This window comes from Rissa tridactyla, chromosome 12 (assembly GCF_028500815.1).
Source record: "Rissa tridactyla isolate bRisTri1 chromosome 12, bRisTri1.patW.cur.20221130, whole genome shotgun sequence".
Classification (NCBI taxonomy): domain Eukaryota; kingdom Metazoa; phylum Chordata; class Aves; order Charadriiformes; family Laridae; genus Rissa; species Rissa tridactyla.
Genome location: NC_071477.1, coordinates 11,744,245 through 11,761,534, shown reverse-complemented (window position 1 = coordinate 11,761,534; position 17,290 = coordinate 11,744,245). Strand labels below are relative to the sequence as shown.

General features: G+C 49.6%; 1 protein-coding gene across 8 annotated transcripts in view; it reads right to left on the bottom strand.

Annotated features, from left to right (window-relative positions):
- Positions 1-24: 24 nt before the first annotated feature.
- ZHX3 (zinc fingers and homeoboxes 3) overlaps positions 25-17,290 on the bottom strand; it is a 51,861-nt gene continuing 34,595 nt past the window's right edge. For 4 of the 8 annotated variants that reach the window (XM_054218257.1, XM_054218256.1, XM_054218258.1 and 1 more), the window contains 3 exons: positions 11,914-12,110; positions 7,674-10,609; positions 25-6,220 (listed from right to left, as the gene is read on the bottom strand). In XM_054218257.1, coding sequence (XP_054074232.1) covers positions 6,210-6,220; positions 7,674-10,449 — 2,787 coding nt within the window. In that variant the 5' untranslated portion in view covers positions 10,450-10,609; positions 11,914-12,110 and the 3' untranslated portion in view covers positions 25-6,209. The remainder of the gene's footprint in view (positions 6,221-7,673; positions 10,610-11,913; positions 12,111-17,290) is intronic. The other 4 variants (XM_054218254.1, XM_054218255.1, XM_054218261.1 and 1 more) reach the window with 1 other exon arrangement.

Genomic DNA, 17,290 nt, shown 5'->3' with positions numbered 1-17,290 from the left:
GGGAAAAATAACCAGGAGCAGCCCCAGGTTTAATGCTGTTCACTCAAAAGAGTAAAACAAGGGTATATGCTAGAGCTGACCATGCTTTTTTGGACCGGACTGGGGACGAGCCATGACTCCAGGCTGCAGGAGGGCTCTGAGGATGGAGGTGTCTGGGCTCCAGCACCGTACCAGGTCACTCACTCATGGCCTTACCCCGTCATTAAGCTGTCATGATTTTAAAAACAAATAGGAGGGTTGTGACTGAGCGTTCCCCACTCCTGGACAAGCAAACATCTCCCTGCGCAGCCAGCTCTCGCCATCACCCAGCACAGGACATCCCCTGGGCACCCCACGGGCTTCCCCAAACCCGAGTGCAATCACCAGCCAACTCACATTTGTCTTTTTTTTTTTTTTTTTTTATGCTCTTTATTTAGGAACAACCAAAAATGTCTGGTTTCATTTCAACAAACTGTACAAGCAAGCTCTTCCCCTCTCCCACCCTCACATCCACATATACAAAAGGAAGGGAAACTTGCCATTCACTTCTCAGAAGTGGCATTGTTGCTACAGGGAGTTCTTGCCCTCAGAATTAAGAGCAGGTAAAGTCCATAGCAGGTACAAGCTACCCTAGCCCTAGTAATAGCCACAGCCCACAATCACAGGCAGCTTCACTTTATTCCCCCCCCCCCTTAAAACCTTTACCAAAAGTAAAAACTAGTTCCTGTCTCACACGATTGCCAAGGTGACCATCTAAAATCGTGGTCTTAAAAAAAAACCAAACAAACACAATAATAACCCCACTGGAACCCCCCACACCTCCCCAGTACAAAGACGGTTTACACAGCAGAGCCCTTGCTCTGCTCCTTAGCTGCACGGCCACCCTTATGAAAGGTCCCGTTGCAGCTACAATTACATTTTCCTTTGGATAAATCCAAGCAAAAAAAATTCCAGGTCATTCAGCACCAGCATGATTTCTAAATAACAATAATTAAAAAAAAAAAAAAAAAAAAGAGACCCCATTAGGCTGACTTTGTGGTCTGCTGAGAAACAAAGTGATCAACACGCTGTTCCCAAAGTCTCTCTTTTAGTGCAATGTTAGTATGTGCAAGGGGAATCACAGCCACGTACCCATAACACCACCACGAGCCAGATGGGGCAGAGAGAAAGTGCAATTTTTAGCAAGAAGTTTTCTATGCCATGGATTCCTAGCCCAACCTTCGCTAGCACCAGTAAGCAAGAGTCCTCCTGATACCACCCTCCATCAGGACAGGGGAAAAAAAACCGTGGCTTTAATTATGCCATCAAAATATGGCCAACGTCAGCCAACAGAGCACTCTTTACTGGAACAGGCAATAACAAGAAAATAAAATAAAATAATAATAAAATAAATCACTGCTTAGGTAACAGAGCTCCCTTGCTCTGCTTTAAAGTTTTGCCATGCCAATCCAGCATTCCCGGCAGAGACCACTGCCAGTAAAAGATACAGCAGAAACTAAACTTGCAAAAAAAAAAAAAAAGGTACAGCTTGCAAGTGTCTCACCCCCCCCTGCCCTCCATTTGTAGTGTTGCCTAATCTTACCCTGCTGGTTTTGTGATCAACTGAGAAATTACAAAAAAGGCTACTGCAGTGAGCTCAATCACGTCAGGCCACTGATTTGATTTGAAAAGAGCAAAGCCAAAATTATCCGGGCAACAGGAGAGAGAAGTTTACAAGCATTTTACTAACAACTTGACGGGAAGGTGCAGCATCATGTTAACTTTCCGATTTGTGCCAAAGTGCTGAAAATCATCTTTCTCTTCTGATTCCCAGCAACTCAGCTTCCAAACATCCCCTTCTGATGAGATTGCTAAGAGAGGGGGTTGCAGGGAAGACAGAAAACAACACTTCTACCTGTGATCAAAAATTGTTGCTTCTCATAAAAAAAAAATAAAATATATATACTCAAAACTCTAAATGGAAACCCAGCCTTCTACATCCTCCTCTTCCTCCTGAACAGACAGGGGACACCTAGCAAAGATTAACCGACCGGATACCTTGCAGCTCCAGCTTCTGTGTGATCGTCGCCCAGGCAGGTGAAGGTTCTGCGTTCAGCTGTGGGCTGACCATGGGGTTTCTCATCACAGCTGCCAGCAGCTACCGCTTTTGCTGGTGGCTTCTGCTGGTGACCAACGCAAGCCCCTGGCAGGGAGGGGACACGCAGCTGCACTAAATATACCTGTGGTTGGAGCTCTGCGGGCCGTACATCGAAGCAAGCACCTGCCCCCATTCCTCTCGCCGTGGCTGCAGGCCTGACGTGCAGCGGCGCTCAGCTCTCAGGCAAGTGGAAATAGGAGCCTGTAAATCATGGTTTGTTTAGTGTTCTGCTAAAAAAAAAATAAAAAATTCCAGGATGCTAATTAAGGAGCTGAAAAATAAGCTACCCAAATGAAACACAGAGCCATGTCTAGGAATCTCACGGCAGGGCCTGCTGATAATGAATAAAGTAACTGTTCCTTGCATGAGGAGAACCAGCAGCCCTTCACATAAGCGAGCCAGGTACGGCACAAATCAGGGTTTCGGGTTATTAAGCAATTGGATTGTGCCCTTAATCTAAGCAGCCTCAGAGACGTAAGTAACAAGATTCACGGGGATTAAAACCCACGGTTACTACTGTGCCTGTCAAGCCCAAGCTCACACACAGCAGACGGAGGTGAAGAATTTATTTCCCTTCCTTCCTGATGCTGGCTACGCGACTTCTAACTTCCACCCCTCCTTTCAAGTCAAGACAGTCATCTTTGATTAGATGATGATAAACATTCGCACACGCTGTGTAGAACTGCGGTGATGCTTCCTCTTAACGCCAGAGGAACTGCTGCTGGGACTCTCAAGCCACCTCTCAATTATTCCTTTCAGTTCCAGATGCAAACATATTTTTATGTCCTGCACCAGAACCTGAGTCTACTTGGAGGTGGCACCTGCTTCTCCTCAGCTTCAAAAAACAACGCAATAGGGAAACAGAGGACCACAGAGCTAAACCCTCAAAAATCCTTCAGCTTATACTTCCATGGAGATTTCAAGTCAACTAAAAAAAGGCAGATAACAAGGAATGTGGGAGTTAGAAAGGGAACTTGATTACTTTTTGAAGTTTTTGTCTCTCAATCTTACCCTCCCCACGCAAAGGGCTTTGCCAGCCCGGTCACCGCGTCCGAGGGGAGTCTGCATGGAACCACTTTTTAAAATTCCTCTGACCCAAAAGAAAGAAAACTCCTGCTGTGCTTGTATGAATGCATGGAGACAAAGCTCAAAAACCTCAGCAGCTTCCAACCCTCAAGGCTGTTTTTTCTGTGTACACCGGGAAATTCTCCCTCTAGCTCACAAGACTTCTCTTTTCAATTTTTCTGGAAAACTGGCCGAATACAATCCAAGTGCAAAATATTTCAGCTAGTGCATGGAAAAATGGTTTGAAGGGACCAGTTCATACTATAGTCCTTAAGCATTTCTGTAGATGGAGCGGGGATCACTCTTCCAATTAGCCATAGGCCTTAAAGTGTACACCAAAAATCCCACAGAAAATCACCTTGAACGGGCAAACTACACTTCCAACATATTTATATAGCAAGTAGTTAGTAAAAGTGTACATTTTTAATGTACATCTTAATGCAATAAAGAATCAATGGCATATCTGAACTGTATATATGTGTACTTAAATAAACCTGCATGTACATAGACACTAGAGAGTAAATGATCTACCTGTATTTGTTCTCTGAAGGTAACACCGTACATACACTCACACTCTCGGGCCGCACAACTCCCACATCTGCTACCTCTGGCTCTAGGGCCACCCAGCTTCCCCCATCACCTGTGACATTTTGGGGTGTGCAGGATGGCACCCGCGAGGGTGAACCCCTGGGGCTCTGGCTGTCTTTGTAGTGTGGCCGCCCCTGTTTTCCTGGTGGAGAGCCGCAGGGATGCTGCCTGGCTGAGCAGACACAAGGCTGAGGTGGGATGGCTGCCGATTATGCCTCCAACCACACCATGACCAGCAATAGCGCTTCTAAAGAGAAAGAAATTCAGGGAGCCTGGTGTCAGCAGGGTACTACGGGTCGACACACCCGTGCTCGCAGCGTTTTGGGGAAGGTTCATCTGACTGCCAAGGGAGCGGGTGTCTGCATATGAGCGCGTCGCCCCGGCTCTCTTTAGGGTGCAGGTCATCTTCTGAAGCAGGTGCTTGCACTCGGCCACGGGCGGTTACACCGTGTGCCAGGGGAGGTACGCGAGCTCAGGCGCTGGCACCTACCCCGAAGGCACGTACCACCAGGCAAGAGGAAGCCCCCCCTCTCTTGCAAAGTGCTGAGCAGATAAAATCCCTCCTAGTAGTTGAGCAAGGCAGCCTCTTAAAGAAGGGAGGAAGAAAGAATTGGAAAAACAAGGGCAATTAAAGGTAGAAATCAGACACCATCTTTGGAAGAGGTTCTGAAAGAGCTTTTTTGTTTTTAAACCAGATTTTTTTTGTAAATCTCTGGATCCGATCCTTTGGGGCTTGCTACCCACCCTTCTAATAAATATCATTTACCACCAACAATAAAGTCTCCCACATTAAAAAGCTCTCACTAAATAAAAACCTTGTACTGAAACAGCCTGGCTGAGCTAGCTTGGCAAAAATAAGGAGCTATGACTACTCTCCATAAATACATCAGCGGATAAACACCAAAAACTATTTAAGTTAAAGGACAATGTTGGCTCCAAAACAAACCAGGAATGAACCGGCCACGAATTAATTCAAACTAGAAATTTAAATAAAGTTTCTAACCATTCAAAGGCAGTGAAGTTCTGGGATAGTCTTCCAAGCGCAAAAGTGAAGGCAAGACATGGAACCAATTTTGAGCTGGGATTCGATTAGTTTGTGACAGAATGGTCTGACACAGCATTTGGCTGGATTATTCAGCTCAAGAGTTTCCCTTCTAGACCTTGTTTTCTATTAGAAAAGAATATTAAAACAATCTTCAAGTAGTTGCATCACACAGCAACCACCCAAGACAAGAAGGGCACATTAAAAATGCACAGGTACTGGGAAGCAGGAAGGTTAACTGGGAAATTTATTTTGCTGTTTCACCAGAACTATTGCAGATGGACTGGGGGAAAAAAAAAAATACGACAAAAAAAAAAAGACTGGAGCAAACACTTCAAGTTAGGAGTGCTGCTGCAGGAGGATCTGTCATGTAGGGCTGCAAGAGGGAAACTTCCTGATTGCAGAAGAGCTGCTGCCTCGCGGATCCCTTGGAGACAACAATGACTTGAACCACTCACACCAACGCTGCATATTCTCTGCATTTGTTCTCTGAAGAACAGCTTGTTCTCTCTGAACAATGAAAAGGATTCCAGGTCAGGATGGAAAAATTATTATGTGCTACTTCTCAGTGATTAAAGGGAGACTTGGAGATTTAATAGCCTGCTACAGTCAGTCTCCAGGAGCGCAAGGAAAATATTCTAGCCAGCAAGGGACAAATGGCACCAAACTCCATCTCCTGGGTTGTCTGGGTCTGGGAACCTGCTACTTATGGGAGAGTATGCAATGCTAAAACTAACCTCATCTGTAGGGATGAAAATCTCACTCAACACCCACTGGACTTTAATGCAAGACTGGCAGTTTTCTTCTCAGATACCTTTCCTTTCCTAACACACACATAACACGCTTGTGTGCCTGCAAAGCCCTTCATTTCCAGGGCTTAAGGACCAGAAAGGGCAGAGAGGATATATGCAGCCATGCCAACCTTTAGAGAACAAACACCTTAACGGACAGACAAAAAAAAAAAAAAAAAAAGAAAAAAAGAAAGAAGTACTGTGCCATGATAGTCCATATCTAAGCAATGACCTTGTTTACACAATGTCTGAGATTCAGTTATGCTTGTATAGGCAGCTGTAGGCATTGGTATATGAATATGAAATCTGAAAGTCTGTCCACCGAAAAGCAAACAAGAGCATCCTATTTCCTGGGTGCGAGCTGAGCCCTTGCCTCCACCAGCTCTCAGCCATCTCCTCTGCCGGGCCACCGAGAGCTCGGCACTAAGTGCCCAGTTTTTGCACGCGTGCTCTCTCGTGTGCTGTGCTCAAAGGTCTCATTTATGGCAGTGCTTTATCACCACGTCCTGCTCCTGAGGTTTGGATCAGGCCGGCCCATGGGTTTCTTCAAGACCAAAAATTTCTTCTCAAGGGTAAAAGCGAATCCTCCGGGGCTGATGGTTTGAGTTCAGTCTGTTTCTGAAAAAGAAATGAAGTGTCAGAGATGCTCCGGCTCACTGCAGGGGCCTGCAGCCTAGCTGGGATGTGGGATGGGGAAGAAAGGCTACAGGAGGGCCTCAGGATGGGCAAAATCAGGAGCCTTAATGGAGTCAGCTGCGGAGAAAGGCCAGCCCTATCGAGAAGGGCCAGGAAATCCAAAATCCTCATGGGAGCGGAGCTGGGCTCTGGCCAGTGGCAGGGCTAAGGAGGGATGCAGCCCACAGGGATTTGAAGCCGTGCACTCTTGCTGAGCACCTCCTGCCTTTGTGCCACGAGGGGTGATGGGACTGCCTTGCTCTGGGTCGCATAAAGTCACACTTGGAGGGTGCTAGCAGGGGCACTGCCATCGCCCAGCACAAAAGCTGGCCCACCACCCTTCTCCAAACCGCTCCCGCTGCAACACCTTTCCATCCCGCTCTTGTGGCCGCAGCCTCTCCCCAGCCAAGGGCACGGCACAGCCCCATTCTAACCCACGCTCCATCTCCTCTGCATTAGACAGGGGAAGGAAGCAATGAATTTCAATTGATTTTTTTATATATATATATTTTTTTTTTAGGCCTGCAGCCATGGCAGAGGTGCATGGGAAGCTCCAAAGCAAGGCAGTGGGTCTGGAGAAGATCCCAGCTGCCCAGCATGCCGGCAAGGGGCTGCGTGCGCGGAGCAGGCGAGGGGCTGTGGCAGCCTGCGGCAGGACAGGGCGAGCGCTTGGCCATCCCCATCTGGTGGGAACCCCGCCAGGGAGGAAACGGCCCCCAGCTGCACTTCTGAAGAGCCCATGGAGGGCTTGGAAACCACCTCTCCTCTCCTCCGCACGCACGTGCACGCACACACACGTCTTTCCTGGAGTCCTGGAGGAGGGATAGGGCCAGCAGCTGTAAACACCAGCCCCTCCATGTCCTCTCCCTCCTTGCAGCCTCCATCTTCAACACCCAAGCCTTGCCCCGTGCCAAAGAAGGATGCTCACATCTGGAGAGCTGGCAGTGGGAGAGGGACGGGAGGAGGCTCTCGCCCACGCAGGCAGCAGGGGTTACGTCTGTGCCCGAGGCCATGGGGAGGCATGGAAGGAGCCATGGCACAGGACACAGCAGCCAGGCCCCTTCCTTCCCAGATACCAATCCCCTTCATAGATAAACCCAAGGGACACCTTCCTGTGGGGCAGGTAAAGGGACCAGACACTCCTGCTGGATTTACTTAGGCTTAAATAAAGCCAGGATTTGGCTTCAGAGCAGAGCTGGCATCCAGTGACCAATGCAGGCAGAGGCAGGGAGCGTCCCGCAGGGCATCTCGCCGGACCCTCTTTATCCTCCTTCCCTGACCTCCCTCTTCCTCAGTTAAACCCCAAACAGCACGACCGGACACTAAACCCTTCCCTGAAGCCTCACATTCCCAAGTGGGAAATGCTTGGATCCCCGTGCTGCCCCAGGGGCCTTACCGAGCCGCGCGGCGGGCGGGGGGCCGGGGGCGTCGGGGGTCCCGGCGCTGCCTTCCTGGCCGCCCGGCTCCCAGGACTCGTTGCTTTCCGACACCTCCGAGCCGGCCTCGCATGGCCCTTTCCGGCTGGCCACCGCTTGGCCAGCGCAAGCCTCCTCGGGGACGGCAGCCCTGCTCTCCTCCTCTGCCTTCACCGCAAACCACACCTTGAGCTGCTGGGCGCTGAGGTGGGAGCGCTCGCAGAGGCCGGGCAGGTCCTCCTCCCGCAGCCCCTTGTGCTTCTCGTAGTAGTCCTCCAGCACCTCCCGGCCAGCAGGACTGACCTCCACCAGCCCCGGGGGGAAAACCCCCCGCCTGTAGTTCTCATACCACTTCAGCTGCCCGTTCTTGAAGCCATACCGGCTGTCCCCAAACCAGCGAATGACCTCGGCCCGTGGCAGGCCCGTCTGGGAAACGATGGCGTCGTACTCCTGGTTCGTGGGCCGCTGGGTCTGCACGAACATTTGCTTCAGCAGATGCCGCTGCTGAGCCGTTTTTTTAAAGTTCAGTTTGGTTTTCGGAGGGGTGGGTGGCCGGCTGGAGCTGCCATCCCCTTTCTCAGTTGCACCGGCCCCAGGTAACTCGGTTTTGCCATTAGACTCAGTCACTCGGAGGTTTTTCAGGTTGATTTTGATGGGACTGACTTTCCGCTCCACTGAGTTCGGGTTGTTGCCAGAGGCGTCGACCGAACCATTTTCGCCTGCAGCCCTCAGCTCATCCGAGGAGTCTTCCCCTTCCCCAGCACCATTTTCCACCTCCTCCTCCTCCTGCCGAGCCGCCTCCTCCACTTTCTTATTTTCCTCTGCCACCTTCTTCTTCCTCCTCTCTGAGAACCAGCTATCAATCTCCCTCCGCGTCATCTTTGTTTCCCCCCTCAGGCGGTTCACCTCTTCCTCCGCAGGAAGAGGATTTTGGGCAAAACTGCTTTCCAGGGCCTTGAGCTGCTCTGGCGCCCGCTCTTTGTACTTGGTGGGCGTGAAGTCAGGCGCCTGGTGCCATGACTGCCGCCGCGGTGGGTGGTGAGGCGCCGGTGCGGCCACGGCCGCCGCCGGGCTCAGCTCGGCTCCTCTGGGCGAGACGTCAAAGGATATTTCGGGCAGGGAATCCAGAGCGCTGTCTCCAGGGAAGACGGCCCGGCCGCCTCTCACGTTCCTGTAGTGGTACCTCCTATCGCTGAACCATTTTCGAATCTCCTTGGTGGAAAGGCCCGTGATTTTTGTCAGCCGCTCGACTTCAGCCTGGCCAGGGAACTGGTTTCTGCAGAAGCTGCCTTTCAAGGCTGAGAGCTGCTCATGGGACTTCTTGTTTTTGTAGACGTTGGGATCCAGGAAGGTCTGCGAGGAGATGGCCGGGCAGGCGGTGAGCAGCGACTGTCCGCTGTTGACCACCTTCACCCCCGACGCGGTGCTGGAGCTCACCGTGCTGTGCTGCGCCACCGGCTGTGGCTTGGGGACAGAAGTCACCGCCAAGGTGAAGGAAGAGCTGGTGCCCTTCAACCCATTTGCCATGATGGGCTGCGTGACCAGCAGCCCCCCCGTCCCCTCCGGCTGCCCCACCACGTGTCCGGGTAAAGTCGCCTGAATAAGATGGGGGACGCTCCCGGGATTTGCAACCAGCGGCGTGTTCAAAACCGTAATGGTGGGTTGTGGCACAGACTGAATAACGGTGTTGAACATCTTCTTCCTGGCATCTTCAATCTCCTCCGGTGACCAGCTGATGCCCTGCTTCAACCTCTGGGCAGTGAACCAGATCTTCAGCTGCTCTTCTGGGTACTTCGTCACCACGGTCAAGTAGCAGAGCTCGGCTTTGGTGGGGTAGGGGAACTTGTGGAAAGAGTTTTTGAGGAAGCTGTTGGAGTCCATGGCGGCGTTGTACGTTGGAATGCTGCTCAGGGGGATCATCACCTTGGGAAGGGACTTGGACGTAGGTAGCTGCTGATGCAACGGGGGTTGCTGCTGCAGTGACACAAGTTGTGCAACACCCGCCTGCAGAACAGGCACGTTTCCTATGATGGAGCCATTCACTATATGAGATGATTTTGTCGAACTTGCAGTAGGCTGGCTGACTGGCACAGATCCATTTGGGAATGAATGCTCTCCATCTTTCACCTCTGACTCACTGCCCAGCTGACTTGACACATTCTCTTTCAGCGTGTGGATTTTTTTGGCCTCTGGTTTACCTTTCATTATCTTCATGATGGGGGTTTTGGTAATGATAATTTCAGACTGGCCATCCATCCCTTCTTCAGGGACCTCTCCCAGAAGGTCATGGCTGCTGGCAGCTTCACAGAGACTTTGCTCCACAGTTGTACGATTGTCCTGCTTAGCCACCCTCCAGATGAAGCTCGTTTCGCCGGCATGTGATTCTGCATTGTGGTGTGAGAGCCCTTCATGGCTATTTGCCAGAAAGCCGCACGCAACACACGCAAACGCGGGGTCTTTGCTAAAGTCTAAGTGCTCAGAGTCCAAGTGCCCAAAGAAGTGCTGAACGTCTTGAGATCCAAAGTCACAAGACTTGCAGATATAAGTGTCACTATCAGTGATACCGCGGTGCCCGTTAGACAAAGCTCCATTATTACTGTTACTGGCGGCAGCATCACTAGCTGCTGGCCCTTCCGCAGGAGCATCTTGTTGTGTTCCTTCACGATCATCTTCTACAGCATCCAGTTCAGTCTCCTGAAGCACCAGTGTTTTTACTGGTATCATGCAGGGAGTTGTGGATTTTCTTTTGCTAGCCATCACTGCAATTGATCCAGATGATTATTTTTCTTTCACTTAAATGAAATGAAAATTTAAAAAGCGCTATTGCAAGTGCTCTGTGGTCTAGATTCCAGCAAATTCATGATGTCCCAAGAAGTTGTTGTCAAATGTTGACAAATGTTCATATTTGCCACTGAACCTGAGGACAAGGAGAGGGAGGAGGGGTTAGTTCCCTTGGCATTAAACAAAGCACAACTGTCCTGGTATTTAACTGTTTCACTCAATATATCATTGTCAGCCTCTTTTGCTGAAAAAATTTAACTTGACCTTGGATTTACTGTATTTTCACAAATACAACCTGTGAATTACCTGTTTAAAAACAAACACACAAACACGCCTCTTTTACAGCCCACATCAAATTCTCATTTGAGGAGGAAAACCACCAAAATTACCCCTCACCCTGCCCTCCCGAGACCCATCACCGGTGTTTCGGCGGGGAGAGCAGTGCCTGGGCTCCCTGCATGCCCGGGCTCCCGGCTCAGCGGAACGCAGGAGGCGATAGCAGGCAGGGTCACCCTGGGAAACCCGTCTGCTTTCCATCAGAAAAACCTGATGAAAAATCAACACGTTCCCCACAGAACGTTTCGATTTCTTCAAAATCGGCATTTTCCAACCATCCTGTTGGGAAGTTTCTTGCCAGCTCAAAGCACCATGCCAAGGCCCTCTGCCTGCAGAGATGCCTGGAGCTCTGCTGCAGGGAGTGAGGAGGCTGCAGCCAGGGCCACGTATTTTAGCCCTCCTCGCTCAGCAAGCCTACAAAGCATTTGTGAGATTCCCTCCCCACCCCATGCACAGTTTGTTACTGATTTAACAGCATCTGTTGAGTTTTCTGCTGGAGCTGCAAGAGAAGGTAAGGCCCCAAAACTCAAGAGCAGCATCACACACGTGTTCCTTCCCCTCCAGCCTTCCCCTCCCAATGCACTGGAGGTTATTTCCTAAGAAGGTGTAATTTCTCTCTCCCTTTTTTTTTTTCCCCTCTGAAGCTAAAGCAGTTCCCAAACTGCTCCACCCTGTGGAAGGCCAGGGCTGGCTGGGGCATTAGCCACAACCTTACTCCTGGCCTGATGTAGCTTCCCCACCTCCACAGTGACGCTCGGTGCCTAAGATCACGACCTGAGGAGCAGCTGGCACCAGAAGTCACTTGCCTGGTGACGGGACCCGATGACAGGGAAGGTAGCACATCTGAGAGAGCAACATCTCTGCCTTAACCCCTCTGCCAACATTTTATACAGCAACTTTGCGTTTTTTCTTTTAAACACAGGAATAAAATGGTATTTTTCCAGATTGCAAGGTCACTTGGAAGCATATGGACGCACCGATTCATATTACAAAGACTCTGTGCCAGATTTTCCTGGGATTTACAGTAACAGCAACGGAGCTTTATAAAAACAGTCATAAAAACTTGAACTTAAAAAAAAAAAAAATAAGACCAACTTAACTTACCATCCTACCAGATGACTCACAGAGGTGACTCCTATCAGTTACAGCAGCTGTGTACCAGTAGCTTTCTCATATCAGATATTCTGAGCTGATCTCATGCACCGAGAAATGCAGATCGGGCAAATGACTTCGTGGTGCTTATGCAATACCTCCTCTGCTTATTTTTGTCAGTAGCTTTTACAACAGAGGAATGAAAGGTCCTATTGCAAAAAAAAAAAATCAAACGGAGGAAGTACAATTTGACCTCCCTAACTTCATTAGAAATTTTTTAAAAAATCGTTCTGAAAGCTGACATCATTTTTTCCAAACAGGAGCGCCTCGATGGCCGCCTCTGGCCTCAGCAACTCTCAGGCACCGTTTAAAAGACTGATGGGAAAACGTAACTTCCCGTTAATGTGGGCCGATCTGAGATTACAAAACAGTCCTGTAAATAGTGTTAGTCATCACTGAACTTGGCATCAGAAAAGACTGTTTGCTATGCTAAGGCTTCGTGAAAAGCTAGAAATTATAACTTTTAAAAACACCTATAAATAAAAAAAGATATTAAAGCTGTGATCTGGATTGAGATGGTGCGAATCGCATGCTCTCAATACCTGCTTTATGCCACTCTCATCCCACCTTTTCGTGGTTAGTCTTTCCCTCTGCAGAGGGCCAGAAAGTTATTCATTAGCATTAGCAAGTTGAATACTTGGATGACTATGAATGGGCTTTGCTATTCAGCGGGGAACGGCATCCATTTGACACCGATTCCAAGATCCTCATTTTTGATGCTAAGTTAAATATTACACAATCTAGCAGGGTGCGATGACCTTTCCAAGTCGAGTCAATTAGGAAAAAAACAATAAGACCAGCCTGAAGGCTATAAAATATAGCTTTAAAGGCTGAAAGGAGTTTCGTGTCAGGAAAGCAACGGTAAAAGTGAATTCTTAATTTTATTCTGCAGCTCTGCCATAGGTCAGGGAGAAACTGCTGGGCCCTCTGCAAGCTTTTTCGTTTCCAGCAAACTCCTGATAGAGATCCAGTTCCAGAGTCTCCATTACTGAGGCAGCTCGAGTCCCAGACAGATCTTACCTACTGTTTATGGAGTCGCCAGATATCAAAAAGATGATTTTTATCTGTCAACAGAGTAAATTTGATACAGGGCAACGGAGAGACACAAAGACCCCCACTGTGCCACGTTCACAGAGTGCCTCTCCCGAGCACGCCGTCATTATTTTTTTGGGTAAATGTGTACGGCCTGACCCACCTACAGAGAACCTAAAAGCTCTGCATTTCATTTACCAGCACATTTGCATCAAGCTCTGTGCTCTTTCCAACAACTTTCGTTAAAAATGCAATCAAAGCAGCCCCAGCCACCACAGCTCTCCTGCTGGGGCTCCAATATTAATGCCACCTGAGAACACAGATTGCAAATTTAGCTGGAAGTGAATCACAGTGCCAATTTACTAGGAAAAAAAAAATTAATCAAGTGTACTGTTTGTCCGTTTCATTTCCATGGAACAGTTGCATAACCACATGTTCGGAGCATGTTTTATTCACCGCTCACCTTCTGGAATGCACTAATACTTTAATACACCACTTTAATAACAGAACGGATAATTCACCAGTTTCTCCGTCATTAAAATAAGCAAGGCCGTTTTAATGGATAGGGTAAATTAAGGGCAGAAAAACCAATCAATTAAAAAACCGCCTTACAACAGTGCTCAGTATAACACCACTGCGAATATCTCAGACCAATTTGCACAGCCATGTGTGAAGAACTTTATTTCCCATGTATTATTTTATGATGAACTGGTGCAAAGAGGCATTAACTGAATGGAATAACTACCTGGTAGCCAGCAAGACAAAGGGATTGTACTTAAATTCACCGTTACTATTTAATTTATACCTGCTAATTTAACAGTGAGGTAGCAGAGTAAGCAGGTCAAATGACCTGTGCACCTAAACCTGCCACTGCTGTTGGGAATTTGAGGGAAAACTGACTTAAAGCAGAGTCAAACTGATTTGGTCTCAGTGATGCTTCCAGAGAAACCCATGCTGGAAGGAAAGGCAGCCCAAGGGCTCCTTTGGCCAGGTTGGATCCCAGCCCGGCATGTGGCTTGGGTTACGTTTCTCTCTTATCTAAAGCACCAGGACCTGACCCTGGGGCTGATGCATGTTCGCTCACACAACAGCGACACAACAGTGCGCACCCCACTCCTGTGACAAGGACAAGCAGCACGGCCTTTGCATCAGGCAGGCGTGAATCCAGGTGAACAGCTTGGGCTGGGTTGCGGTTCCCCATCCTTCATGCACATCTGCAATGTTTATCTGCACAGCTCCCAACTTAAAGCAGTTTAAAAAAAGTCACCATGGGAAACATCATCTCCACTGGCAGAGGCAGTTTTACGCTGTTGTCACCAGGTCACGGCTACAGGGACAGCCAGGTTGGTGACCACCCATCCGTTTCTCAAGGGTTGTGGCTCAGAAGTGGCAAGCTCCGTACTCGGAGCCAGCAGCGAGTAAAACTGCAGCTCCTGCACTGCCCGGGTCTGCCCGTCTCTCCTCCATGTAGGAGGCCCACGAAGGCTGCATGCCAGTGACCCACCTCCAGCTTACAAACAAGAAGATAGAGTACCATGAGACGCACTAGCTGTGATTTCAACTACCCTCAGCAATTCAGAAAATAAAAACACAGGAGGAAGATGGAAACTGTGAAATCCAGGATCCCCATCTATGAAAACAACGCTGCATTTCTGCTAGAGACAGCCCCAAACCTACAGTGCTCCATGAGGATTCCCCTCCCGCAATGCTCCCCATGCCAGTCCTCCTTCCTTCCCAGCGCAGGAGCCTTCCTGTCCCCACCGACGGGTCCAGGTAGACACCGCTAACCCTCTGCAGAGCGGCTTTGCCTCTGCTGAATAAAACAATGCCCAGACCGGTCAAAGTGAGCTTAGCAAATTCAGAAAATTTACTTCTGCAGAGATTAACAAAGGGAGGTTTCGAAATCTGCACTGCTGAGTATGAACTTTCAGCTTTTTCCAGCTTGGCTGGATATAACTGGTTTGGTTTTAAATGTTTCAGTGAATTAATGAGTTAGGTTGTTAATGCAAAACATTCATTCCGCGCAGTGCCAAGGTCCCCAGTTAGAAGATTAATTTTTGTGACCTTTTGCAAACCTCGCCTAGAAACAACAACCAGAAAACCCACCAGGCAGCATCACCGGCCCGGCAGCACATAGCAGCTCCGGTCCCACAGCCTGGGTACGGGGACGACAGGACAGTCACCCTTCTCTGCCCCCAGCCCAGCCGCCTCCTGGATGCCCAACGCTCACGCCGAGGACAAGGCTCCACGTGGACACATAGGATGGCTACGTACTCTACTGTGGGCTCTGGTGTTTGATGCAGTTCTGCTGAAGAGTAAATGCTCAGTTAAAAAAAATAATTTAAATTTTAAAAAATAAAAATCAACACCAAAATAGAAGTAAAATAACAGTTTTCTCAACACTTTCGGTGCCTGCTAGGCAGGCAGACACACTCCCCAGGTCAGAGACGAAGTTGATGTTTCTGTCTCATATGAAGCCAAGCACAATATTGGCACTTTAAATAATAGCGGTTTGTTTTTAAGCTGAAACTCTGCAGGCCCCGGCTGATAGCATAATATGGGGCGGGGGGAGCGGGACAACACCAAAACCAAAGGAGGAGAAAAAAGTTGACATTTGAGAGTTTCTGTCTGTCCCCTTTAGGCTCTACCTCCAGCCAGCCCAGAAGATGTACCTCTGTCTTTGGGAAGTCCACGGATGACTTCCCAGCTCCCCACTAGTAATTAGCAAGTAAAAGCCAGTGAAGAAAAAAATCCCTGTGGCCAGCAGCCACGAGTGGGTGCTCTCTGCAGCACCCAGACCCAAGAGATGATCCGCCATCCCCTTCCCATCACCATGCACCCGAGAGGGAAATCCCAGCGTGTTTCACTGCAGGTCCCCCCCAGTTTGCTCTGGGCGGTGCTGGGTACCAGCTCAGTAGCCTGGGACCGGGGTGCATTTACCTGGGTGCTGGGGAGGGGAGGAATACAATAGGTCCAGGCAGCAGCGAGCGCAGGCGTACGAGGGGAACAGCCCCACGGCCGCCGCTGTTGCCAGTCATGGCAACACTAGGACTCTTTGGCTGGGCATTAATATTTATTCTGCTTTGGAGTCCATTCCTGAGATGTCAGAGTTTCACCAACTTTATTAATTTATTGCTAAAAGGTGGCCAGTGAGGGCTGGCAGGAGACAGGGAGGCTGGAGACTCCTGCACTCCCCAGACGCAAGTGAAAAGGGGCAAAGGCTTGTTCCCCAGCCAGGGGCTGCCCCACACCAGCTCTCACCTGGGTTTCAGCACCACAGGCTTGGAATCAGAGGCTTTGGTTACAACAAAATTAGATATTAGGAAGAAATTCTTTACTCTGAGGGTGATGAGGCTCTGGAACAGGTTGCCCAGAGAAGCTGTGGCTGCCACATTCCTGGCAGTGTTCAAGGCCAGGCTGGACGGGGCTTTGAGCAACTTGGTCTAGTGGGAAGTGTCCCTGTCCAGGGCAGGGGGTTGGAACTAGATAATCCTTAAAGTCCCTCCAACTCAAACTGTTTTATGATTCTATAACAAAAGTGTAACGAAGCATGGAAAGAGGGCATACAGCAGCAACGGGCTTCGGGAACACAGTCGCCTGCCAGGAACAGGGCAGCTACTGCTAATCCACCGCAGGGACACGTTATGTGGATAGACCCACTCTGCCAACTCAGCAAAGACCTCTCCAGGCTTCATCCCTGTGCTTCATTATGGACAGACACAGTTAGAGGGAACAGCCCACCTCTCCAACTTCCCGTGTGCACATGGGACCTCTCTTTTAGCTGTGCCAGCCCAGCTCTGTAAGAGAGAAGAAAAGGCAAGATTTGGCAGGGCTGAGCTCCTCTGTTCCCAGTCTGTGGCTGTGCAGCCCAGCTAGCTGGGGTCCAGCCATCCTCTCTGGGTACCTCTGCAAAGCCTGCAGCTGAAAGGGAAGCCATGGCATGGGACCATCTCCAGCAGCCCAAAAATGCCAGCAGCAGAGCATCACCCCGCCTCCTGGCAAGCAGTGCACATCTCCAGGCCGTGCCCTTGCCTAGGGCTGGCACCTCTAGGTAGCACTGGGAGAGGGTAAATCAGGCTGTCGCTTATCTGCCACCCAGAGCCTGGTCCATAACCCGGATCAAGGGGTGACACACTTAATTCTTTTGGTGTTTAACCCCCTACGGGACTGCAAGTTCCCATGAATGAACAGTTCATGAGATTTTCCCCTCCAGAGCAGATCGCCACTGCACTAACGCTGCAGGCACTCCAAATCCAGGTGCTCTCAACAAGAACAAAGAAAGCAACCAGCAATAAAA